Source organism: Camarhynchus parvulus, chromosome 5, assembly GCF_901933205.1.
Source record: "Camarhynchus parvulus chromosome 5, STF_HiC, whole genome shotgun sequence".
In the NCBI taxonomy this organism is placed as follows: Eukaryota; Metazoa; Chordata; class Aves; order Passeriformes; family Thraupidae; genus Camarhynchus; species Camarhynchus parvulus.
The window spans coordinates 55,931,870-55,959,443 of NC_044575.1; the positions used below are offsets into that span (position 1 = coordinate 55,931,870).

Genomic DNA, 27,574 nt, shown 5'->3' on the forward strand with positions numbered 1-27,574 from the left:
TTTTCCTCCCTGTTGTGCAAGAACCTGATAACAGATCTGTCAATAGAAATTTTATGAGGCTGAGGAGCTACATTATAGTGCAGAGCAAGGATCTTGTTAGCACAACATTTATGTTCCACTTGACACTTTAAGACTGCAGATCTTTAGTGGTACCTGTCAGAGAAAACATTATTTCTTTAAAAAAAAAACTTTGTGTTAGAAAAATGTATTCTAAGAAAAATGACAGCAAAAGACCAGGAGTCTATGTTTGAGGACAAACCATTTGAATGTGCCAGCTGCAAAACTAAGAAGCATTTCCTGGTCCAGAAACAGGTTTGGGCTTCCTGAACCTGCTTCTTAGGTTACCTGTAGGTAAGCAGGTTCAGCCTCCCCCTTGGGAGGATGGCACTAAATGATCCTAAAGGTCCCTTCCAATATGACTCTATGATTCCTTGCTGCTACAAACCCTACCAGCATGAAATATTTAGCAACAGGTGCTATATCCACTCTACCGACTCACTTGGCTTTTCAATATTCTTGTCTTTCTATTTCTTGCCCAGAACTCAAATTTGTCATTGTCTTTACTGACACTGAAAGAAAAGAAACAACCATTACTTATTTTAGAACTATGAAATTAAAACTGAATTTCAAACCAGAATTATCACTTTGAGTGACAACATGAAAAAAAAAAAGGCAAATTCCAAGAGTTCAAAGCACTAAAATAGAAACACTGTTTTCTACAGGTCTTGCTTCATTCATTAATTCAGTCAAACACTTCATTTGTATTAATTTAATTAGCTTTGCTCAGAATTAAATAGGGCAAACAGAAAGAGAGGTGGCAAACTGAGGGCACAGGCAAAGCTGTGAGGGGACTGGGCTGGCTCTGGGACTCCAGTGCTGCAAGGGGAGAGGTTCAATCCATCCAGGCACACACCTGGGGCCCCTCAGTGTCCAGCCTGACCTTGCTGCAGCCAAACAGCCTGGCCCAAGCACCACCACCAGCTCTGGGGAATCTCTTCTAACATCTCACAGGGGTCCAGAGGCACAAACCACAGTAGAGGTTCACCCACACTCACTGCAAGGCTCTGATTTCAAATCAATCATACACTGCTGAAGAAGAGCTAATTCAGGGTTTGCTCTTTCACAGATGAAACCAGTATTCAGTGGGAAAAAACAAGCACTGGAGAGCAGGTCTGAATTCATGCCACCAGCTGAGCAACACCCTCTGGGGTACCTCAAGAGCCCTATGTGTGTAAGAGAGCAATAAAGCAGATTTTCTCCCTCTATAGAGGGCCTGCAAGAGTTGAGATCTTGTGGATTATCTCAGAGTTCCTGGCACACACATGGATCACAGGGAGGGAGGGAAACAGGACTCTCTGGGTTCTGTTAAACCACAGCTCCTGCAGTCCCCAGGGCTGGGCAGAGCTTGGTGTGGTCCCACACACTGCACCCTGCTCCTGTTCCAGCTCCTCAGCTGACAACAGGCCTCACATCCACAGCAAAAACACACCTCAGGGAAGGCACATCCACTATTTTTAAGAGAGCAGAATCAAGGAGACACAGAGGTAAGGAATGCTAAAGTCACCCCTTGTGGGGGGGGAAATGGTATTTATATCCAGAGCAAAAGGAATAAGAAAGTTTTCAAAAGGAATTGTATGACTTGAAAAAAATCTGATGACTGGAAAAAAAAATCCTAAAAGGGTGAAATAAAGAAAACCCAGAAAAGAGTAAATAAATTCATTTGAGAAGAGGCAGGAAATCAATCCCTAAGCAATGCCTGAAGTATGGCAGGCAGAAGTGAATCTTCACCTTCTCTATAAAACAGCCTGGACTGAAACAGCTCCTGGGTCAGTGAGGAGATGGCTGGGGAAGAGGGGGCTTCCCTCCACCCCAGCTGGGTGCCAGGGCCACCAGGGATGTGTCACCTTGGGGAGTTCAGGAGTTGGACTTTGCTGACCCTTGTGGGTCCCCTCCAACTCAGAGTATTCTGTGACTTCTGTGAGCGGTAATCTCCTCCCAAGGTAAGGAGATTTTCATTTTAATTTTGCACTGGTTGCTTTACACAGGAAATGTCAGCTGAATGAGGGTAGTTAATATAATCAAATACAGCTTAGCACAGCAAGTATATCCAAGCAGAGAAAATAAAGACAGGCAGGTATAATTTCTCTAGGCCTCCCTCACTTCCTATAGCTCTGTTCCTTTCTTTTGCTGAAAAACTACATATATTTTTAACACATCTAACAGGCAGATCTCCCTGCCTCAAAACAGCAGTGTAGCAGTGATGGACAGAAGAGCCATATGGGAACCTGCAAAGAACTGACCCCTTTGCAGCTGCATGTTTGCTATACTACATCCTGACAGTCCTCAAATGCCTCTGTCAGACTCTCAGGAGTCACACCCTGCTCCCCCATCCCTGCTCTAGGTGAGCAGAACCAAATTAAGGCTTTGGTCAGAAGAACTTTTGATCAAACCAAAAAACCACCACTCCTAAAGGTTAAGTCCAAGCACCACCAGGACTGCCTGTTTTGAGTAAGCAAAACTAACAAAACAGGACAAACAAAATAAGGTAGTCTCACATGGGCCTAAAACCCCAGTCTCAATTGTTTTTTGGGGGTTTTTTGGGGTTTTGCTAATTTTTCTTCTTCTCCCCCCTACTTCCTCCCTTTCTTTGCCCACTTTTTGGACTTTTACTTCACTGGAGGTAGACAGTGGTGCCTGAGACCCTGTGAATTTGGCTATTTCCATAACCAAAACAACTAGCTCAGCATAAGAAGTCATAGAGAGCAGGGAGGATGTGGCAGTGGCTGCCCTCCAGATCAGGGGAATGAGGGGGGAGCTGCTTTTTGAGCTTTCAAGTTGTGAATTATTCTCAGACTTTTTTTCCAAAAAACCCTTAAAATTTCAAATACCATTCAGAGCCTCCACACTTCCAGCAAAAGAGACAAAAGCAGATTTAAATATGCTATTATGAACAAGACCTGTCTGTGTATCAGAGGGAAACCTCTTCATGAATACCTCCTTTACCCAATGATCGGGAAAAGTCAGTATCTGCAATCAGATACTGCCCTGGATTAAGACTTTTCTTGGAAACTCTAAATGTGACCATACATGGGAACAACCAGAAAAGAAAAAACCCAAGAGCCACCTTTGGTGTTCCTGTTCTGTAAGTCTACACATCCTCAAGAACAACAGAGGAAAGAGAAGTAAATTATTTCCAACATTTCCCATTCCCTTTGGAAAGCAGTAGCTGTACAAACATCTGAGTTCTGCATTTCCCATCCCTGAGACCTTGTTAGCAACATGCTCAGCCACCAGCACAGGTCTGAAACACACTCTGCATTTATGCTCATGCCCACCATGCTTTAAACGGCCAAGCATGGCACTCCTGCATGTGGATACAAGCTGGGATGTAAGTCAGTAAAAGCCCTCCAGTTTATTTCCTTTCCATCCCTGGCTCTGTCATAGGACATTAAAGCCAATTTCTAACATCCTTTTCATCCCTGCAAGAAATTCCTCCAGGCCTCCCCAGCACACCTTGGCACTCTTTTGCTCTCTGGTTACAAATACAGAGATTTCCTGGGTTGCTGCAGCACAGCTCACACCCACACTCATAACTGGTATCACAATAAATAAACAACAGGGACATCAAAACCATCACACTATAAAATACAGTTACCAAAAAAAAGACTGCCCAGATATTTTTTTAGGGCAGCTGTCACACTAAAATCTTGCAAGCTTCCTGTGCAAAGTGAACCCAGGAAACAGAAATGGTCATGAAGTAGATGTGAACAATTACAGAACAAAACCCATCCAGATGTTTTCAAAATGTTCCATTTTAAACATGCTCTGCTTTCTCCTCAGCTTGCCCTTGGAGAGGCCGCCAGGTGAAAAGCACCAGTGACAAAAACAACCTGTCTGAAGGACAACTTCAGGGAAATAAACCAGAGAGAGCACAACCAGTGAGCTCCCCAGGCCTGAGATCAGAGTTGAGGGGACACAGAGCTCCAGCTGCCACCAACAGCCCCTTCCAGATTTCCCCCATCACTCAAAAAACCTCAGGCACACCACAGCATGGAGCCCCTGAAAAATCCAAATGTCTGCACTGCTCTGGAACTGATGGCAGGGACACAGAGCAGTCCAGCTCTGAATGGAAACAAGCCAGAGCAACTCTCTTACCTTCTGTGAAGTTTCCTGTGAGAGTTATGACAACAAACACTTTGCCTTCTGGCTCCAAATCCACCTGAAAAAAAAAGGAAAGGAAATGTTAGAAGATTGGTTTCTTTGAAGCAGAAATTTGACAATATTTGAAGGTGCATATATTCTCAGGCACACCTTAATTGACAAAAAAAAAAAAATAAAATCAAGCATCTGGTGCCCAAATTGTTCAGCATTCAGGGCTCTATAAAAAATAAGAAAATTGAGTCTTATGTTTTTCCTGGAAGTGCTGAACAAACTCAGCCTTGCTAGAGAAAAAATAATTTAAAAAATAATGAAATACAGTTAATAGTGTTCCAAGTTGTGAGATACATGAAGCAGGACTAACACTGAATTCTCTGAAAAGATTCATGTGCAACTGTTTCAAGAATTACATGGATATCTCTTTATTATATTTTACCTCAGTGAAATTGTTTCAGTCTCTCAAAATACCATCATTGCTGAGGCAAATGCTGATTTCTTACATAAATCACCTTTTGGCCTTAAACCATAGGAAATAGAAAATTGTTAGTGCTGTTACCTAAGGACTTCTTGTCGTTTAATCTAAATTAGATAGAGATAGAAATACAGAACATAATTTTAGGGATCAGAGATTCAATCCCAGCATCAGTCAGCCTGTCCTTGAAAGAAAGCATTTCTTTTTTGGTGAGTAGATTTTTCATTTTGAGATACATTTTTAATAAAGGTCTTGCTTTTGGCGTTGTTTTTTTTTTTTTTCTATTTACCAGCTAAGGATTCCTGATGTTTGAGTCAGGCTGTCAAACAAAAATCTCAGTTAAAAAACAAACACAAAAAAAGAAGTAACAAGGCACACCCTGAATTTCCCACAAATTCCAAGGTTGAAATTGGCAAAGAGGAGCTTCACACCCCATGGGTATGGATCACCTGTGCAGAACAGGAATTTTGAAAATGGAGCTTTCTGGGGGAATTAATGGATTGCTGATCCAAACCCTCCCTGCTCCTCCTGAACAACCACAGGATGATGAGCTCAGGCTGCCTCCTGTACCCTGTGAGCCCTTTGATTCCTCTGCAGGGTAAACACCCAGCACATCACTGAAACAAACCCCCAGCATCAGCCTGAGCTCCCCAAGCCAGGGCTACGGACCACCCCTGACGCAGGCATTTGCTCCTGGATTCCAAAAAACGCTGCTGCCACAAACCTAACAGGCAATAATGTTAAGGTAATGAAAAAAACAGAAAGGCGAACCCTAAAGAGAAGCCAAACAGCCAAGCTACAAATGGAAGCAAAGCACCTGCACAGCTGCAGGTGGGAGGAGGTGTCTGAGCTGGGCTGACTCTGCAGAGTTACGGAACAGAATGCTGACACAGCCCAGAAAAAACTGGGATAAGTGAAGGGGAAGCACAGCCAGCCATACATTTCCCGAGCCCACAATTTGTTGCAGAAGTAGACAAATTGTTATTTACACTGGTGAGAATTTGTTAGGATGAGCAGAAGAAATATTTTTAGGAGAAAGAATGAGCAAACATCTCATTCACATGACTCCAGCTATGGTTGTAAGGTGCCACACACACACTTTTATCAGTGGGACACAAAACAGGGAAGCTACAACTGCTTGGGAAAATCCTACCAAAATGCTGATTTTATGGACACTACATTCTTCACTAAAGAAAAAAAAATTAAAATCAGTCTCACAGGGAAATTTTAAAGCAAATATTTAGTCTTGACTCAATATTAATTTTTGTGCTTGTTTGCGCTGCATATTACACTGGTTTTAGGAAGCTGTGTTTGAACAGCCCTCTGTCTCCATTAATATTGAAGACATTTCCCAAATAGATTCCAACTCCAGCAATATCATGCATCATTTTTGCCTATATTTTAGTTCCCTGGAGAGATGTGCAGCTTTGTAAAGAGATGGTCCCTTCCAAAATATATAATAATAAATATATAATCATGCAAATTGATTTGTGGGATACCAAGAATTCAGGTTTTAGGGAAAAAAATCCTTACTTACATAGGTTTCCAAAATAATTTTTCAGTGCTAATCATTTTCCTGTCAGTCTCCATACAGGGTATGTCAGATTCCTGCTTCCACACAGGACAAACAGGATCCTTCCTCCCTTCTTCTGACACACAGTATCTCTGGTGGGATGTAGAATAAATCCTGCACTCCTTGTTTAGTCTTAAAAGCAAAGGATTGTCAGGACTCAAGCATCTGGGATGAGGCCAGGGAATCCAACAAAAGCATCACCCACCTTTGACACAGGGCACAGACAAAAACTGGCCCAAAGTCCTGACACACCTCGTTCTCCATCTCTGCAAAGAGGATTCCTCTGCCCCTAGCACAGCACAGCCCTCTGCCTACAGCAGTCTCACAAAACAGAAAGAAACTAATTCAGAAAGCAATAGCAGGAGATTTATGAGGGTTATAAAACAATCTCTCTCCCCTCCACACTCCAAGATTAAAGACCAGTCAAATCCCCTACACCTACCAAGCAGCAGTGCTGATGTTGTACCACAGTCCAAGAGCACTCAGCCAAGAGGACTTGAGCTACACTCAATGTCTTCTCACTGAACATCTAAGGGGGATCTAATTAAAAATTACAGCTGAAAGGTTCCAAATGAAGCTGAAGCCCCAGCTTGCCTGGAGCTGCTGAAACTTTGGCACACCAATGCTGATGGATGCAGGACCAATGGGGAATTCTTGTCCTAGACAAGGGTTTAAAACCAGACAGTCTTAAGGGTTTCTCTAGACTTAAATTGATAGCAACAGAACAACAAAAGATAACATACCACGAAATGAAATGAAATAATAACAGACCACAGGGAAAAGTGGCTTTTGGACTTGCTGTGATCTCCTTTAAGGATCAATTTGACCAGCTAAGTAGCAGCCAACCCAGTACCTGAGATAACTCTCAGACATGTGGAACGTGCCTGAAACAGAAAATAACGCCTGACCTAAAAACCTGAAAGGAAAATGTCTGACCACAGAGCTGAGCTGGCCTGAGAAACATCAGCAGATCCCCACGAGCAGCACCTGCCTCACAGGATGTGCTTCCCACCATCATGGGGACACCCAGAGCCATGGCCACACTCCGGAGTGGCCCCGTGCTGGCAGCAGCTGACACCTGTGAGCTGCTCACCCATGGTGTCCGTGCAGCCCCACGAGCTGAGCAGGGTGTGAACAGCCAGCACCCTGCTCAGGCCCTGGGGTAACCTCAGGCAGCTCTGCAGCACAGCCACTCATGCTCCTGCCCCTGCTTCACACCCTCAGCAGCACCTTCACACCCTCAGCACCGCTCTCAGCCTTGCAGTGCAGCCACAGATGTAGCACACGCTGTGGGAAACTCTCCTGACCCAGCAACTGCAGCCAGAGCTGGGCATGTAGAAATTGCCCAGAGCCAGCTGAAACCAGAGACCCACAGAGCAGGAGCCTGGCACCCCAGTGTGTCCCCAAAAGGAGGAACTCCTGATATCAGCCCTCCTTCAACCTTTCCAGTCACCAAAGCACTTCCAGCACCAGCACCTTCTTCCACAGAGAGGGCTTCTCACCATGTTCTGTTACTTAACAAGACCTGAGCACTTCAAAAGGGAGCAGCTGCCAAAGGACTGGCCCTCCAGCCATGGAAGGGATAACCCGACCTGGGCTGGCAGCCCAAGCCCTGACTCCATGCTGGCACAGCTCCAGGGCTGCCAGTACCTCCCAGCAGCAGCAAACACCCTCGGGATCCAGCCTCCCAACAGCAGCGGGGGTGGAACACAAGCACCACGCAGACGCCAGGTTTCACTCCTCACTTCTTCTCTGTTTTTCATTTCCCAGAATTGACATTAAAGGCAAAACCCCTACATTTTTACAGAGAAACAGGGTGTCACAGTATTCATCTTGACAGAGTTGATAAAGTCCAAAGTAGACCATGAAATCAGTTTGGGTCAACAAAGCAGTTGATACTCTTTGCTAAAGAAAGCAGGAGAGGTTCAGAGGAGCTCAACAGCCTGAAGGCAGCACAGGTGATGCTCAGGGGGAACTCCTACACCATAGCACAAGAGAAGTGATACAGGAATGTAGCCATCCATATGTATTTGACACAATCATCAAAGGCTAATACGTACAAAGTTTCCTAATGCCAAAGATCTGGCATGGGATAATTTATTTTAGGGAATCACAAGCTTATGCCTGGAAGGTTTAGTATCAATGCCAAAGGAAAGTCCTGTTGTATTGGGAGCAAAGGAAAATTAGGAAATTCTATGCATGCCTGATACTGTGAATGCTAGGAGGTGCAGCGATCTCAGAATAAATCAAACTAAACTGGTGGTATGCAGCATCATAACACTGACAGGCAGACCTGTAAACAATCATCACATTACCCCCTTCTCCAGCGCTTTCATCCTCAGCCTGGTCCCCCAGGGAAGAACCAGCGGGGGGAAACACAGACTTTGTGGCTGGTTTAGAGGTAACTTGGCCAAGTTTTAGCTCACTGGGAGAAGAAAGTGTGCTTATCAGTGTAGTGAATCCTTTAGTCACCCTCAAGGAAATGAAGGCAGCACGTTTGTCCACAGCACAAGGGGTGGAAAAGATCAACTGCTGGAGCTCAGCTGTACCTGTGAGAACAGCACAGGATTTTGGCCCAGAGCTAAGCACACACTTTAACTTCTGCTGAATTTCACAGCCCAGCCAGGGAAAACAAGCGCTGGAGGATTTTGGCAGGCGAGCTGGAAAGGGGCAGGTAAGGATGAGGAGTTCAGCCATGGCTTCATTACACCTCCCCTGTGAGGCACAGGCCTCTGCCAGGACACTGTGCTGCGAGTTCGGAACTCCACTCTTAACCCAAACCATTCACATGGTGCCCCATGCCTGAACTTGCTGGGATCCTGCTGCTCCATGTGACTTCAAAGGGAGCTGCCAGGGACTGGTTTCCCACAAGGAGGGGCCCCAGTGAACCATCTCACAGAAAAGGGCTGTGCTGACATCCTTCCCAACAGCAGGGCAGGTGTTATTGACTCCCCTTCTCTGCATTACAACAAATAAATCAGCTCAGGAGCAGAGCAGATGCAGGGAGACCAAAACAGGGCTCCTTAATCACATGCCTTCACAGATATAATAAAAACTGGCTGTGTGTGATTCATCAATGGAAGAGGTTTGGAAAACAAATTCAGAAGGAGGGTAATCTCTCAGGCAACATATCAACACCCAGCTGAAGCATCCACTGAACTTGAAGAGCAGGTAGAGTGAGTTGGCCTCCGAGAGAGCCCGGCCTGCCCCAGGAAAGGATGGGAAGAGGCAGATCCAAAGGGTGCCTGCCTGCAAGTTGCTCACCCTCCAAAATCAAGATGAGGTAGATAAGGTGGGCCTCCAGGATGAAACGACATCTTCAACACCAAACCTGGCAAGAGCACTACATCTCACAAACACAAGTTTATAAGATTTTTTTTTCTCCCCCTCCCATACCCTAACAGATAATCCAGTCTGGGAAGTCTGATCTAAAGCACATCAGAATCAGTGGGAATCTTTTTATTGTGTTTGGATCAGACACAAAAGATGACTGTGTTTACCCTGGAGCCTAGAACATCCCTTCTCCCATTGCTGCCCTGTCCTTCCTTGCCCACAGGCACAATCCATAAGCATCCTAGAAGTACAGCCTTTTTCTGAGGCATGTCAATGCTGACACGGCTTCAAAAACAGAACAGGCCAGACACTTGCAGTGAGTAAAGCAAATATAAAAGCTACCTAGGGACTTCATTAGCTTAATTAAACAAGTAGCTATATCTTTTGACTTCCTACATAATTTTTAATTTTAATTAACAGAACTGCATATGTAATCAGTCGTTTGTAGAGGTAATTCCCAAGGCTCAGTGGAAAGAGCTGAAAATTTGGGTTAGGTTAAAGCTGGTTTTTCACATGCCTCTAGTTACTTCTTGTCATCTTTCTTGTTTAAGCTCTCACTGGATCATGCTTATGGAATGTCAGATCTTTCTGTATTTTAATAAGGCAGCACCTCCTTGGACAGGTCAAATGGCAATTTTCTCAGCCAAATACATGGTGTCTGGATTAATCAGTCCCTCTTATACTTTTTAAGGCTGACAGACACCTGTCTATCAAGTCAGACACCTTTGAAAATCCTCAGGGCTGTCTAGTACGAAAGGGGATTTTGCATTTCCAGACCAACACATTAAAGTGCTTTTCCTACAAATGCACAGCATGCACTTTTTGAGATTCAAATTAGGGTGCCTAAAAAAACAAAGAAAAGCAAACACACACAACAGGGTACCAAGTACCTTCTTACTGCTGCAAAGGCTGGCAGGTGCTCAGGGCAGCAATTCCCACACAGGTGCTGGGGCAGACCTGGACAGCACTGGGAAAAGCTGCCAATCCCACCTGCAGTCAGCAGGTCCAGGTACCCTGAGTGTTAAAGCCCTCACAGCTCACCTGAACAAAGTTTCATACTCTGCAGCTAAACTCATACATGGGTGGAAAGTCAGTCTCTCACAAAACTCCTATAACCAGTTATTCCAGCTATTACTGTAATATTGTCATTCTAATTTTTTGTTTCAGGACAGCTGCTTAAAATATTACTTTTGTTTTCGTTCAAGCTGCCTAATTATAAGCTGTGCACCAGCCATGAACAAGTATGCATAACTAATGACTCTTAGCCAATCCTGGACTCTTTAATCAATTTTAGTCTGGTTTCATCCAAGAGATCACCCACCTCTACAGGAGATTTGCTGAGGTGGGAACAAGATTTATTTATCCTGTGAAAATTCCTGCCAAGAATTTTCTACAAATATAATACAGATAAAAAAAGGAGGTTTCAAATCTTAAAAAAAAAAAAAAACAAAACAAAAAAAAACTTTTGAAAGCCAGACCTAGAGCCTGCTCCTATGATGTTACAGCAATTTATATTGCTTTTGAGAAATACCTCTAAAGCAATGAATGATTTACAAGTAATGGTTGCAGGAAGATGTTCTTTAGCATATTTGAAAAAAAATTAATGTTATAAAGTTAAAAAGAGAGAAACATAGATACGACTGGTTCAGGGACTATTAAGTTTTTGTTCTCCTTATATTTTCAAAGAAAAACAAGAACAACAACTCTCCAGAGGGACTTTTTACCTTTTTTCCCCAAGTTACGTGCCAGGGGGAGAGGATCCAATTGCCTGTTTATAAGTCCCATGGTACTGAAGTTTTTTGAAGACAAGGCACTGATCCCAACAGTACCATCACTGAGTAAGAACCCACTCCTTTAGAAATTTAAGTGAAATTCAAAACAAAATGGGGGGAACATGGGAAAATCTAATAATGTCGTGCACGCACTGGAGTCTGCAACAGGGGAGAGTTTTCATCCACAACCTCCTGTAAGTGTGGGGCTAGAAGTGGCTAGGCTGGTCAATGGGCTGAGAAGAAAACGTGAAGGATGACCAGATCCTACCAGTGAGGATCCCTTTCCTGAGGGCACAGAACACACCAAGCGTGGGATGACTCTGAACTGCCACAAACAGCAAAGCTGCTGGAACCCCCCAGTGACAGTGCATGGTGGCCAGGGGAGATGCCAGGCAGAGAGAAAAGGCTGCTCTGAGCCTCCCTGAGCAGAGAGAAGGGGCAGGAACCCCCCAGCTGCCTCCCACAGCCCGTGTGAAACCAGAATTGTGTGGGCAGGACGGATGCTGCCTTTCCCTACCACAAGCACATACAAGCAGAGCTTTAGCTCTGCTGAGCACAATTAAACCTTCATTATTCGCCATGCATCTTTGTAACACCGTGCCAAATACCATCATGTCCAGTCCATCACTGTATTTTCCTTCCAACTCCTCTTGTCTTCCTCCTACAGCTAGTTTTTTTTTAAGGGATGGGAAGGAAAATCACAGATTACTTTAATTTCCCAAAGGCAAATGCTGACATCAATGCAGGACCACTAAATTAAAGGATGGCAAATGCAGGGCTTCATTTTCAGCTGTCTGAACACTTGATTACAGCAAATACACCCATGTTCACATTCAGTAGCTGCTATCAGGCTATCAGCTTTGCATATGCAAGGTATGGAAATCTGCCTGCAGACACCTGTGTGCGCAACTGCAGGTAGAAGAGACAGTGGGACAGGGTGTCTGCTCTTGAGGGGACTTCAAAGCATTGACCAATAACCAAACAATAAAAATCTTCTATTTCCATTCAATTATCAGCGACAATTTATCAATAAAGCTCAACAACCAGTTATTACCAGCAAAACAAAAATCTTTCAATAGCTGTAGAGCTGGAGTTGCAAAGGGATCATCCGGACAGCTCACGTTTTCGGTCTATCACTGAGCACACAATACAGGAATTGCCCTTCTCTATCTCCAGGATCTGGAGATTACCAACAAGAGTATTTTCTGTCTCCTACACGAACCCAACATAACTTGGCAGAAACATAGGAAATTGTGCCACTTTTTCTGTTTACAGTTATAAAGAAATAAACTCATTCACTAGTGCCAAGTAGGCAAGTTGGTGGCACTTCCCACATGGAAACATTCCAAGGGCCACCACAATGAGATGCTGAGCAGAGCTTCCTCAAAGTACAGCAGTGACACAGATGTGCTTAGAACTGAGGCAGTGCCCCCCAGGAAGGAAAGAGCAGTGAAAAAGCAAGCCCAGGTAGCCCAGTGCACACCAGAGACCTGGGTTTGGTCCAGAGAGGAACAGAACAGCCACCAGGCAGAAATACAGAAGGAGAAACAAAAAGATTGGGCAGAGAAGCAACAACAGTTCTCTCAGTCTTGAGAAGTCATCCAAGGCACAGCATTCACCTTCAGCTTTAATTAACCTGCCTAACAAATCGAGGCAGACTTCATGAATCATTTATGACTTTACATTAAGCAGCACAGTCTGCACATGGTCTGAGGTTCTGTGTCTTGTTGGTTGCCCAGGGACCATCACTGCACAGCTACAGCAGGACAGAATTTAGGGGTAACTTAGAGGTAATCCACTGGGTTGTACAGCATCAGGCAGAGCCCCCAGTACCCTGTTCATGAATCCAACCCAAGAAGCAGGGACCCCTAAACCAGCTGCATCACTATGTAAAGACCCCCTCTGCAGTTGTCTCCCCAGAACTTTGCTCACTCACCTACTTGTGTTGTTCTCCACTATTCAGTGCTGGGAAATATTTTCTTGTTATTCATAGGCTTTATTGCATAATCCTAAACTTCTGAGAAATTATTCTCATTTGAGTCTCCATTAGGTGTGTCACTATTTTAAAAATATCTTCCTACTACATGTAATTCATTTGGTGTACTGCTGCTTTTCCATTTTTGTCCAATAGCTCTTTCTTCTTTCTAAAACCAGGCCACAGCCGATGAGATCATGAACCATTAAAATCCATTAGTCCTCAAAATAATCCATCAAATTTCTCAGCACCTCAGGTAAAAAGGGGAAAGGTCACAACTTTCTCCTACTCCAAACATTTCAGTCAGAAGAGCCAAACACCACCCTTTTAACAACAGCTAAAAGTTAAGTCCTGGTGCTGCAGCAAAAAGCAATCTGATGGAAAAGTTCAGTTATTTACGATGCTTGATCACTAATAATGAGCACTGTAAAACTAAAAAAGAAGGATTCTGGAGTGAGATGTGCTCAGCATCTCGATGCCAGGAAGATGGGGTTCCACAACACAGAGGTACAGACACAAACCAACAGCTCTGCACAGGGCCTGATTTACAGGTGCCTTCTTTCTTCTCCCCTCCCTTCAACACCAAGTGTTGAAAAGACCTGAACTGATCTTTACTGCACTGGGGACAGCTGGAACACTAAAAAGTGGATGTAGAAGTTTCAGGAAGGCCCACAGTGCTGGCTGTCACCCAGGCTGCCATGCTGGTGTCACATTCCTACGGTGCTGGAAGCCAACATGACAGAGGGAAGGAGCTGCACAGGAGATCGTGCACTCCAAACTCATCACCCACATCCAACCCTTCCCACACATCTCCACCTTTCCAAACAAAGACAGCAAAGTCCCTCTGGGTGCTGAGCACATCTTACACCATCAGTTTCACAGAAAAGGAAAGCAATGTATGGGGATGGCAGGAGCAGAGGTAGAAACAGGGATTTGGGTCTTCAAAAAACAGACCTAGCTCGCTGCACAGCAGCCACACTGCTTGGAAAGTGCAAGGGAAACTCAGCAAAACCCACAAAAACAACATGAACCGGGACTCCACAGAAGTCCAGACATCAAGAAGAGTCAATTGCTCCAAAGCACCAGAACTCTCAGTCTTTTCAATGACTTTAAAGGCTTGAGCTAAGTGATTGAGGGGCACACACCACCCCTGTCAGCATCACAATGATTTAATTTATGTGCAGGATTGTTATCAGCAATATTTCTGGCAAATCCTAAGACTTCAAATGGCATGTCTCAGGGGCATGGCAGTCTTTTGAAGTACAGCTCCCAACACAGCTCATATTCCCACTTACAGTACTAATCCCATTACTCATCCTTAGTGAGGATAGAAAAAGGAGAGATTAAATCCAGCAACTTTAAACCTTGGCATGGGCTGTAACACCATGGGAAAACCCAAGCACCTCAGCTCTGATAATTATTCCCAGATCTGGAATTGATCACAGTGACTTCCTTCTTCCTCCTCTCAGTTCCTCACCTGGCAGTTTCTTACCACTGAAATGATAAAAGACTAACATTTATACCCAGCCTGTATTAATCCACATCCCCTCTCCATGTTGCAAGATGATCTGCCCAATGATTTGAGACAGGGAAGAAAAGCAAACTATCAAATATGAGCGCCATGTCACAGGAGAGAACCTGCTTGGGACACAGGGAAAGATGACAAGAAAGGTTTAAAAGTACTTTAGCCCACATACTCCCTCTCCCATTCCCTGCCAGCCACTTATGGGATTGCCCCATATCCCTGGTACACACATCCCAGAACATCATGTAAAAGCACCAGCAGTTTCTGGCTGCACAGCCAATTAGATACTTCCAAAGGTACAAGAAAAAAAAAAGGAGTGCCAAGGCATGCACTCCCCCAGCATTCCTGAAGGTATGATGCTTGCTCCTGGTGTCCAGATGTTACTGCTCATGTCTCTGCTCCAATCCCACAAGGTCCAGTGCTGGGAGCCACAATCAAGTCTTCAGGCAGCAAAAAGAATGTAGGTTGCAGCTGACAACACCCAGAAAGGCCACGCCACTGCCAACACTTGCTTTGCCAAGTTAGATCATATCCTATTTGTACAGTGGGTTTTGTTTATGTGTTTGGTTTTCTGTTTGGGCTTTTTTTTTTTTTTTGTGGGGATGATGGAAGAGTACAATCAAAATATTTCTGTGAAACAGCAGTTAGAAAAAAGGGTGCAGAGGTGAGGTTTTTCATGAGGAAGGACAGCGCAGCGGGTTGGACATCAGTACCAAAAATAATATGGAAAAAAAATTGTCCTGAAATCCTGAGGCCAAGCATTACAATAAGAGACAGCCTGTCCAAGACCAAGCAATTTTTATCCTATCAAGTCTGTGATTACAGTTTTCCTCATCTACCTCATGAGAGAGATGATCTCACTACCCACTTGTGACCATAAAGTCAGAGCTGTAACTCCAGCAATGAGGCTGAGCCAGGAAGGAGCTGCACAGCACCGGCCTCCAGCCCTCCCCAGCCACCGGATGGTGACGAGGTGCTGTGTCACTGGGATGTGCTGCTCAGCTGACCCAGCTGCCACCCTCTGAAGGACAGCAGGATCTCCAGGGTTTTGTGAACAACTGGAAGCTGACAGGCAGCTTGTTGGGACCTACCAGCAGCACGCTGTCACGTATTTCCCCTTTTTCGTATTTCTTTTTCTCTTTCCAAAGTGTGGTTTTAAGATGAGGAACCAATGCGACCAAGATTTACCTTGGATTAAATAAACCAGAGGGTTGAGACACCCAGAAAGGGTACGTAGAGGAAAAGGTCAGAACATGGTTGGAGTGGTTTTGCTGACAGGTCAATCGAGAATACAACTTGAGTGCTGACCACACTTCCCATTCAAAACTCAGCACGACCCACAAACCTGCAGATAAACCTTCTGCTCTGCACACAAAGCTTTGCTGAGGATTGCCACAAGCCCCAGCACATGGGGTAAGCTAAGAGCAGGACAGGCTCACTTACAAAGCCAATCATATTTAGGAAAACTGTGGTCATGTTTCCTCCTTGACAAATGTTTTAATGTTTTGTTTCTTTGTGAATGGAAGCCCTGGTATTTTATCTGTGCCAGAGTGTTGCATGTGTTTTATATACAAACACATATGCTTTTAACTCCAGCACACTAATGTGTTTAAAGTATAAATTCCCTCCTGGAGAAAAGCACATCCCCACCTGGGTGGCACAGCTAATGTGGACCTCAAGCTCCTCTTCCTGCAGACAAACAGCCCTGGCTGCATGTGGGGACACGTTCCTGTAATTCCCAAAGCAAGATTTTATTCACTCTGGGAAAAGTCACATCAGTTTTAGTCCTCTATCTTAATTCTCACTAGCTGAGCACAGAAATCCCTTGGACAGCATTTATGTCCTTTGAAAATAAAGTCAATTCACTTCCTTCTTTAAGATCTACCAAGCCCTGTAATATAAAGCCAAGAAGCCACTTAGTTCCTGTCCTCTCAGCAGCCACCTTGGAGGGAAGTAAATTAAGAGATCCAGTCCCTTTTAATGACTGACCCACATTCAGCGAAGGGAAACATTCCGAACACACTTCCCTAAGAAAGATAAAAAAACCTAATGCTGTTCAACTCCCCATACATATTACATTGGAAGAACCTGAGAAGATTTCAGTAGCAAGGGGTTTGATGGAAGCATTAAAAAAAAAATAAACCAGTTTTGTTCAGAAGGGACCTCAAAAATCATCCAGTTCCAGCCTCTTGCCATGGGCAGGGACACCTTCCACTAGATCAGGCTGCTCCAAGCCCTGTCCAGCCTGGCTTTGAACAATTGATCCTGAACTGGAGCTGCTGACTAGATCTTGGCCGCACCACGAATTTCGACTTTTTGTGATTCTAAAAAACTCCTCTTGCAGCCCAGCAGAGTTTGAAAGGCTTCTGGGGCATTACCACACATGAGCAACATGAAACAGGGGGGTGGTTTCAGATACTGAGATAGAAAGTCTGAACAAGCACTGACCCACTGGAAAATTCACAGCGAGAGATGGAAAGATCTGGTACTCTTCAAACACCTACATGTTCTGGCTGTGGCTTTGAAGCAAGCCACAACACTGTCTATTGTAAAGAGCACTGTTCCTGTGGAAACACTTGCTTAATATTGTCAGAGATGGAGGAAGAAGAAATGCTATAGGTGTACAGAATTTTGTAACCACCCATTTACTGGCTAAAACATACATATATATTCAAGAGAGAAAAAATTCCTTATTGTTAACAGCAAAAAAACATTATCAGGCACTGAAACAGCATATTTTTGTGCAGCTGAATTAAAAAAAAAAAAACACAAGAAAATCAGCAAACTCAAATTTCATAGAATGGTTTGGAATGGACCTTAAAGATCATCTCATTCCTACCCCACTGCCACAGGCAGGGATACTTTACCCAGACCAGGTTGCTCCAAGCCCCATCCAACCTGGCCTTGAACACTTCCAGAGATGAGAGATTCGCAAATTTTTCTGCAAATGAAATTTCCTATGACCAGAACTATTAACATAAAAAGACAGTTTAGTCAACCTAGAAATGAACCACAAAACTTATACTGAGAAAACACTGATGAGCTTTTTTGAGGTCACAAAATTTTTTCAGAGCAATCTTTCAGAAGCCAAACACAGGGACACCAAGGGCTACTTAAAACCTGCAAGCTCAGTTACTCTTTTCTCACCTAATGTTCATGTCCAAAACAGGAACAGGAGCTTCAAAAATGTTACTAAAATAAGAAGTGCATTGCTTAAAAACAATGAGTATTGCATATGCATTGCTGAGGCAAGTATCTTTGCACTAAGCTTATTTATATATAGAAATAACATCAATGACCTCGTATTAATCACAGACACAGCTTTCTCCATGACAAAGGGAAATGACAGACTTGCAAGGACACACCAGAAACCTTCTGAGATCATATCCACATAAGCCAAAACATGTGACAACTTGAATGATCTTTAGTTCCTCTAAAGAAATCCACTCAGATTCTGCAATATTATTCTTGACTTAATCAGAATCACGCAATTCTAAAATGAACCAAGTGTTGATTTTAGATATAGCTTCCACTCTCTGTTCTAAGCTCCTTCTCAGAATTTCTCAAGCTTTCAATTCTAAGAATTTTAACCAAGATAGTGCTAACCAGAAAGAACATAACCAGCCAAAAGGGTTTCTCCTTGCTAGACACAGTGCCAAGCAAGAACTAAAATGCATGTGCATTGTGTCCTGTCTGTGCCACAGCACACAGGCAGCTCCACACCACAGCACCAACATCCTGCTCTCTTGCAGATGGGCAGCCACAGGCAACTCTCACCCAAGACAGAGAGGAGAGCAGCCACAGCTCCCAACACCCATCCAGAGGAGCACACCTCAGAACAGGGCTTGGTACAGTAGTCATCAGAAAATGCTGGGGAAGCAGAAGGTTGATGATGGTTCAAGCTGAAGGAGGGTAAATATTAGAGATTAGGAAGAAATTCTTCCCCCTATGAGGGTGTGAGGCACTGGCACAATTTGCTCAGAGAAGCTGCTGCTGGCCCACCCTTGGAAGTGTTCCAGACCAGGCTGGATGTGGCTTGGAGCAACTTGGTCTGGTGGAAGGTGTCTCTGCCACGGTCCCTTACAACCCAAACAATTCTGTGATTCTATGAACTGATAAATAACTAACCAAGTCCTTTGGTAGATACAAAACACAGGGAAAAGCCATCCACACATCAAGCTTTGACCAAAAGCAGATTAAGGGCCCCAGCTGCCCCAAAATTCCACTCCCGCCTCTTCTTCCGGCCGCCACCACTCCTGTGCAGAGGCAGCACAATGGACGGGTGCTTTCGCACGACTCCAAAACCACAGCCAACAGGCCCCCACACTGACTGGCCTGGCGCCTGACTGATGGTTTCTTTAGCAAGCTCAGCTGTGAAATGGGGTAGGAGAGAAGCAGAGACTCAAGCAGGAAGCTCTCCACCTCTCCTGCTGCACAATGACTGCCCATGGGGCAGAGGAGGGCAAGAACCTGCTGGGTGCCCTCCTGGATCTGCCCTGCACACACTGCCAGAGCCCACAGGTCACAGGGCTGCTGAAAAAGTGCTCCATCACATTTAAACACAAAACTCATTCCTACACATTCCTAATTATTATATTAGCCCAGATGGAAAGGGTCATACTAGCACATGAACACGTTTTGTCTACAAGGGGCTGAAAAACATTCCGTGAGGATGTGCAGCCTAGCCTGGATTTTTGATGCTTTATTCCTGATCCTCCAGAATCCAGGGTCTGCTCTTCATTTCAACATTGTCAGTCCCAGAGGATGACAAGCCCTAAGGATGTGGATACAGTGAGTCTTGGCCTGCAGAGACAGCTCCTTAAAAGTAAATGTGGGAGAGATCCACTGTGCTTTAGGTAGAGCTGGAGAAATCAGCCTCAACCTGTGCAAATGTGCCAAGGAAACTTTTATCTATTCCTGTACCGTTTATTTTGCCTACATCATACCCTTTTTGTCCCTTAAAGGGAAAGAATAAAGCTCCACTGTCTGGGCTCATGAGAACAGCTCTAGACCTTGCTCCTTTCTTGGACATGAGCATGAATTTGAAGATCTAGGTTTTGATGAACCATTCAGCAAGAGGAAAGTGGAACATGTCCTTTCTAGAATTAAGGAAATAAGGGAAAAGAAAACATCATCCCTATTGGCAAGGCAGGCTAGATGCTACTCAAGCTAATTGTTTGAAACCTGGTCAAAATTAGTTACTATCATTAGGTATTGATAGGATTATTGTAACAGGGGCAGTTTTTGATAGGAAGATAGATGGCTTATCTTTTCCACCCAGTTCTGCTCCACTCTAAGCTGAGAACAACTTAGTTGCTTGTAGAGTAGCTACTAAATAACCATAGTTACATCTCATTACTTTAAAGAAAACTAAATAAACCAGCATTTCTTCTTGGCTGCCACATCAGGAGTCCCTTGCAGAAAAAAGGCACAAACTTCTATAAAAGAAAACTTGTTGCAGGGTCATTTTCAACCATCTCCAGTAAATCACCCTCCCTTACAAACCAGTCTGGTGAGCAGTTCTTGGGAAGTACCCAAAGCTGGACTTTTCACTGTTACCAAGTAAACAGGTAATGAAGTGATAAGCATGGGCCTCCATGTAGAAAACTGATTATCAGCAGCAATACTCCCACCAAGCCCTCTTAGGAGATGGAGGCTCACTCTACACAAAGCTCTGTAGCTTTTGTATTAGCAATGTGTTCCAATGAGCAGCTTTGACAAGAAATCCCACCATGGATTTGGACTGCACAGGAATGTTTCCTCACATGGTTATATCTTCTTCCAGGCTCAGGAGCAAACTGCCTTAGAGAATAAATTTTCATTGAATACATTAATGTGAGATGCCTCAGTCTGTGAATGACCTAGATAATAAACTCATTGACGAAAGCCAATTCCTTCCTCTTTCTCAGAGCACCATGGGCACTCGCTGTGCCCAATAAATAATGTACAGCCCAGCCATCATTATCAACTCTTGTTGCATGCAAGAAGGGGTAAGGAAACGTGTCCAGGTCTTCTAACAGTTAGCCAGTGGAAAGCTGGCAGTGTAATTCCATCGAAGCCATGGGGAATCCACTGATGTAAACCTCACAAACAACAGCAGAAGCAAACACCAGGCTCCTGTTCTGCTGGAATCTCACAGAAAACACAGGCAAACTTTTTAAAAACAAGTGAGAAAGGAAGGTGGCAACTTTCACATTGATGTTATTAAAAATTGATGCCAGAAAGAAGTGAGGTATGGAGAGCTTCATGTATGTGTCACTTAACATGTGAGGGAAGGATAACATGTAAAGCATGTAAAATTAAAAAAAATTGAAGGATATGAAATTGATTTACTGCATGATTTCTTCTATCCCAAATTTCACTACTTGGAACTCTATTTTTCCTCTGCTCTTCAGTCCTGAGGAAAAGGCCAACAAGGTATACGTCCTTGTTTACCAAGAAAGCAAATGCAGGACAAAGCAGGAATTCAAACAGGACAAGCTAGTCTTGCATTAGTCATTCCTGATTTAAACAACCTTTGTTATTCTGAAGGAGCAAAGCCCAGAACTGAATACATTTAACATTCTCTCCACCTAGACTGACCAGTCTAGGTGGAGAGAATCCCTCTAGGAACTAAATCACACATTGACAAGCCAGCTCCAATGCTATCAGAGACAGCATTGATTTGCAACTATTTTGTCAGATAAAAGCACTTTGGAGCACAGACATCCCATGCTGACTTTTACTGTCATAGTTAAACTGGCATCCTCTTTCCCATCCTGACTGTGGAGCCAGCCAGCTCCAGAGAGCTGCCACAACCCCAAATGATCCCTCTGACAGTGCACTTGTCCCTCTGACTCACACCCACAGCACCCAGCACCACTGGTCCTGCTTGAACTCACTACAGCATCTATAAGGCTGTGAAGGATAGCAAACATTTTTCTATCCAAAAATGACAAAAGGATTCCCAAACTAAGATGCCACTGCTATCATAGGAAGTTTAAGACACTAAATTTAGCAAGTGGAGATGTACATGAAGAATTTCATTTCCAAGGGATGTCTTGCTTACATGACAGAGTAAAATTAAATGTACTCATGAAAAAACATGTAAAAGACTGTGCTATGCTAAAATGCAGACTGATGGCAAGGAATTTAAAAAAAAAAAGAAACAAGCAAAGGCAAAACAAACCACAAAACAGGCCAGAGTGTGAGAGAGAGCTAGAAAACAGAGGTGGTGTAGAGAGGTGTGAGCTGCTTTTTCACACCAAATAAGACCAGCTGGCAAGTCAAAAATCCTGTCTCTGAGAATGGCTAACATAGAATATATGAGAGAAAGGCAGGGAAAACACGACAGTGTCAGATATGGAGGTACCAGCTCAAACCTCTCCTCAGCCCCTGTATGCACATTATCAGACAATCTGTCACTGTGATTCTTACTATTAGATGTAAAGTCCTGGGACAGCAGAGACCCACAGCCTATTTCTCACATCCTGTCCTTTACTGCCTCATTTTGAGAGATTACTGGGCTCTACTGATCTGTTAAGTGATTTCACACTGAAAATGATTGTACTGATCTTTTTTTAAACATATAGCAGACATGCAACACTCATATACAGCAAATCACACATTTAGAAACGTGTCCTGCATGGATGCATTTTCCTCCTCTCCCCATTTTGACAGAAATATCTGTACTGCCATAAAAAGTAAAAAAATAAAAATAAGAGAGAAATTCCACTAAGGCTAAATAGCATTCTCATGTTAGCTAAAAAAAAAAAAGATTATTTATTCTATCTTCCATTTCACAAACTGAAGTCAGCTACCAAAGCTGCCCAGCTTATGTTTCTGCACCAATACTTCATCTCCTCCCTGTTCCACAGAAAGGAGTGCCCTCCTGGAAGGAGTCTGGAGAGCTGCCACTGTATCACTGATACAAATTCAACCAACTCACTCACAAAACTCAAAACTTACTAAACTGGGCAGGTGAACACCAAGAAAAAGCCTTTATGTAATGTCATCCAACAGATTAATACCTCCCTCCCTCCTTCCTCCCCTGCCAACATTTTTTTGTACTGGCAAAGCTCCTGGGTAAGTACAGTAACAGCAGCTGGGTTTCAGTCCAGTGTGAGCTGTGCTGACCCAAAGGGCAGCTCCACACCACATGGTGGAGCACAGAAATTCTCATCCAGAGCCACGGAGGTTCAGCCAGCAAGTGAAAATCTTATCCCAGACCTGACACCCCAAAAGCCCTGTGGCTTTGCAGCCCAGGACAGCATCTTTCCCAGGATGGGCTTAATTGCTTTGCAATGTGGCACTCAGAGGAGCCAGCCCGGGGTGTGACATCCATTTGTCACACAGGTCACAGGCATCCCATCTCCGTCTTGAGGGCTGCATCTCTCCATCAGGACAGAGAGCACCGGTGGGCTGGAGAGCACGAGGCTTTCTGGAGATGCAGTGGGTCTCACAAGGAAGACCAGCCAAAAAAGAACCACGGCAGTTACCAGAACAACTCTTCTGCCTGCAGCCTGCCCCACACTGGAGGAGCCCCAGGACAGAGCAGCCGGGGAGCGGGGCCATCAGCCGGTCAGACTGCTCCGGCCGCCTGTGGGATAGATCTGGACATCGATTACATGCCTCTGGTCTGGCACAACAAGGGCACAAAAGGTCTTGCAGGGGCAGTGAAAAAGCAATTTTTTCCATCACCTTGGGCCCAGGACAGACACTGAGTATCAAGAGCACAGGAGTTGCTGAGGGATGCTTGTTCCCACACAGCACTGCTCAAACACGACAAAAGCTGGCTCACATCTGCTCGTGGTGCTGGCTCCTAAATTAAAGCAGGATGGTTTCTTCAGCAATTGACCTCCCTAAGCGATGAGAACATCTCATGATATCAAAGCATACAAAAATATCATTGTCATTGCAGAAATACAGTTGTTTGTCTGGCTTACCCTAAGTGGCTTAGCAATGTTAATGGGACGCTTCTGGATGCTCTTTGTTCCACATACACATTTATCTTTGATATCATTATTATCATGCAGGGCTTTCCCTCACAAGCAGCCAGCAGAAGGGCATGGCTTGGGAGAGAAACAGCCACGTGGTGATCTCCACCAGGACACGGCGCCAGGTTAGTTATCCACAACTCCAGCCTGGGTCCAGCATAGCCCTACAAATAGCACAGGGGTGGAGCAAGCAATCAGAGCAAAGATTGCTCATTGTCTCCAGAAGAAATTAAATTTGCAGCATGGTCTGACATGTCTTAACTGCATGCTTAAATAGGATGAAATCTGGGAGGCAAGAAGGTGCAATGGCTGATCCAGAATCCTTATAAAAGCTGCCAGTAACTCATTTCATGTGGCAACTCTGCTGTTCATCTTTTTATCCATGGTTACACAAAAGGCCCCCAATTTCCTGGCTGTACTAGCAAAGCACAATAGCTAAAGCCTAAAACATCAAAGGAGCCTTGATAGTTTGTGAAGGAAGGGTGGGAGTCTTATTCACTTCAGTAAGGGATATGTTTTTCATATTGAATTACCCTGTAAATCAGTAGACTTTCTAATGGCATTTCAATAGCTCAAATGGCCCCCTTGACGATCCACTCTGCAGAGTTTATTGCCTATAAGCTCAAAATGGCCAGAAACCAAATCATTACTCAGAAAATACTCCAAACAAAAAGCCTCTGACAGCCTGGGTGAAATGTGCTTTACTAAAAGACCTGTGGAAAAAGCTAAATATAAACCACCAACAGGGTGAGGTGGGGCCAGCAGGGCACAGGGCTGGGGACAGAGCTTCCTGGGGTGCTGGGCTCACTGGTGCTGCGGTCACCCTGCTGTCCCCTCCTCCTCCTCACAGCCTCTCTGCAAAAAGCACCCCCAGGGCTGTGGGTGCAGGTCTGCAAACACCTTCTCATGAGCTTCTAACATGACCAAAGGCAATGTGGGCATCAGCCCTTCGCTGCCTCTTCTCCCTCCAAGCAGGGCTTTCAACTGGTTCAGCAGCAGCACCATCAGCAGGAATGTAAAGGTACCCCTGGCATCAAAGTCAGCCCCCCACTCCAGCCAACCACATCAACAAGGGCTTGACAGAACCACAGAATACAAGGGACCTCAAAGACCATCTCATTCCATACCCTCTGCCATGCACAGGGACATCTTCCACCAAACCAGGTTGCTCCAAGCCGAATCCAGCCTGGTCTTGAACGCTGCCCAGGACGGGGCATCCACAGCTTCTCTGGGCAACCTGTGCTACCCTCATTGTCAAAAATTTCTTTCTTACATCCAATCTAAATCTCTCCTCTATCAGTTTAAAGCCATTACTCTTTTGCGGTCTCTCCATGCCTTTGTCAAAAATCCTTCCCCAGCTCTATTTTAGCCCCTTTAGGCACTGGAAGGTGCTTTAAGGCTTCCCTTTTGCCCTCTCCAAGCTGGAAAACCCCAACTCTCTCAGCCTGTCCTCACAGCAGAGCTGCTCCAGCCCTTTGAGCATCTTCATGGCCTCCTCTGGACTCCCTCCAAAAAGTCCATGTTCCTCTTTTACTGGGGGCTCCAGGGATGGATGCAGTACTCCAGTACCTCATTCCAGTCACCTCGAGGTGACTGCCACTGCTCTTGGTGGCAAGAGTACCCAAAGGGTGCCCATTACCCATGTCACCATTTCCCTCCAGGTCACTGCAGCACCTGATTGCCTGGACTCTGTCCTGCCTTGTCCCGCACTCCTGGAATTCTGGCTCTGCCCCAGGCACAGAATTCCGCCACCCCCCGACCTCAACCACAGTCCCCGATGAATGCAGTGACATCTCTGGAGGGGACAGGAACACTGTCACTTCACTGCCTCCCAGAAAATCTTGAGAGCCAAACACACATCTTGCTGCACTCAGTCCAAAGCCAGGACATGATCTCCAGTCCCACACCCCCCTACTGGCCCCAGCCACTGCACACTGGTTCTTCTCATGCTTGGGTCAAATCTCCCCAGCCAAACACTCTCAAGCAAAGCGCCCATGTTCTCCAAGGGTTCTCACAGTTGCCAGCCAGGCCTTTTATTGAGGAGGAGCAAGAAACAGGACGACAAATAGCTCAAGTTCTGATGCTGGAACAGGGCAGTACATGTGCAGCTCTTTGTGACAGTCAGCTGTCTCATCTGCCTCCATCAGAACAACTGTTTTTAGCACCACACCCCCACAGACTATTAAACACCTGACAAATAGCAACAATTTTTCCCTTAGTTATCACAGCCTTTGTTTTAGGCTGCAGGGCACTCTCAGGTAGCCGTGGTGCATGGGTCTCTGTTGGCATTTTGAGGGGATCTGTTCATTGGGCCAAAGGACAAATTTATGCTAAAGGAAAGAAAGAAAAGCTGAAGCTCCAGTAGCTTTCAGACCTATTTACCTTCTGCAGTAGGTGTTTCTCTCCACAAGTCCTATTCAACATAGTAACTGCATACCACTAATAACAATTACAGAAACAACTTAAGGCTTCCAAAAAGTTCACAAAGGAGCTCATTTTATTCAAGCCTAATTAATATGCAGTGTGACCTTCACAAGATCAGAGATCTGCACTTTGTACATCACTGTCATGTGCATGGAAACAGAAGTCAAATGAACTTCACCCCAGCCCGCTCCTGCCCTATGCATGGAGACACCATTTATTCCACCTCTACAACCTTAATTTATCTCTGCACTTGGACAGACACAAAATACTGCACCACAAAATCCTCTGTCAAGAGCTATGAAGTATTTTGGCTTCCTGAAGCAACTTTTGCCCACCCGAAGGACTCTGCAGTAAAGCAGGAGCCAAAAGAAGCAGCAACCATGTTATATTTGACCTGCAGCACCCTGCCTCTCTCTCATGGCCATGATGCTCTGGAGAGAAGGTGACTTATCTTTTAACTCTTGAACTTCACATTCAACAAATGCAACTGTATATAAACATGGATAAAACACGATTATTTCTGCCTTAAGAAAAAAAAATAGGGAAGGATACAGGCAAAAGAGCTGAAGTGAAGGAACACACAAGAATTGCCTTAATCTCTTCCTGCACACGAGCAACAAACTCATCAGGAAGTTGTGACTGCCTCACTAATCTTATAGCCCATCTGTTATGTGATTTCCTCCAGCGTACTCTCATGATTTGCTACTTCAAGATCAAGGTTTAAATGTCTACTCCTTGTTAAAGTCTTACAAATTATGGCATATCCACCCAGGGACTAACAATTTTTACAAACATGATTAAATAATTCCCTTGTAACAATGCCATTCAGTATCTGTAAAGAGTGTTTCTCCAAGGTTAAAAATTACTTCAGCTACTACATAAAACTCAGGTATTGTAAACATCTCCCATTTCAGCTACACTGAGTACTCCATTTGTTTCACTGATATATGACAGCTTTCTATACTGCACTCAGAGACAGCCAAAGAGGAGATAATACCTTTCAAAGGTGCATATGTCAAGTAAAAAGATCCTAGCACAGGCTAGTGCAAAATTAAATGCTTTCAAGAGGCAAGTTTCAACCCCGATGTAAATCCCAGCAAACAGCTCCAGCGAGCAGGCAGCTCAGCTCCCTCCCTGCACCTGGTCATGCACACCTGGGTAAAATGCAACCATTCAGGTTTGCACAACCTCACACCCACACAGGCAATGCCTACCAGAGCCAGAACATGGCACTGGGGAGATGGTGCTCAGCTGTGACTGCCTTACAGCCCACTGAAGGCACAATGGCATTTAATTGACAATGTTGGTAAAAACTACTTTGCTGAAACCTGACAAGTTAATATAAGAAAGGGGAAACGGCAAGAAGT

The 27,574-nt window shown here is 44.6% G+C and overlaps 1 protein-coding gene across 2 annotated transcripts in view; it reads right to left on the minus strand.

Annotated features, from left to right (window-relative positions):
• PRKCH (protein kinase C eta) overlaps positions 1 to 27,574 on the minus strand; it is a 113,512-nt gene that overhangs the window by 82,612 nt on the left and 3,326 nt on the right. For both annotated transcript variants that reach the window (XM_030949160.1, XM_030949158.1), the window contains exon 2: positions 4,156 to 4,219. In XM_030949160.1, coding sequence (XP_030805020.1) covers positions 4,156 to 4,219 — 64 coding nt within the window. The remainder of the gene's footprint in view (positions 1 to 4,155; positions 4,220 to 27,574) is intronic.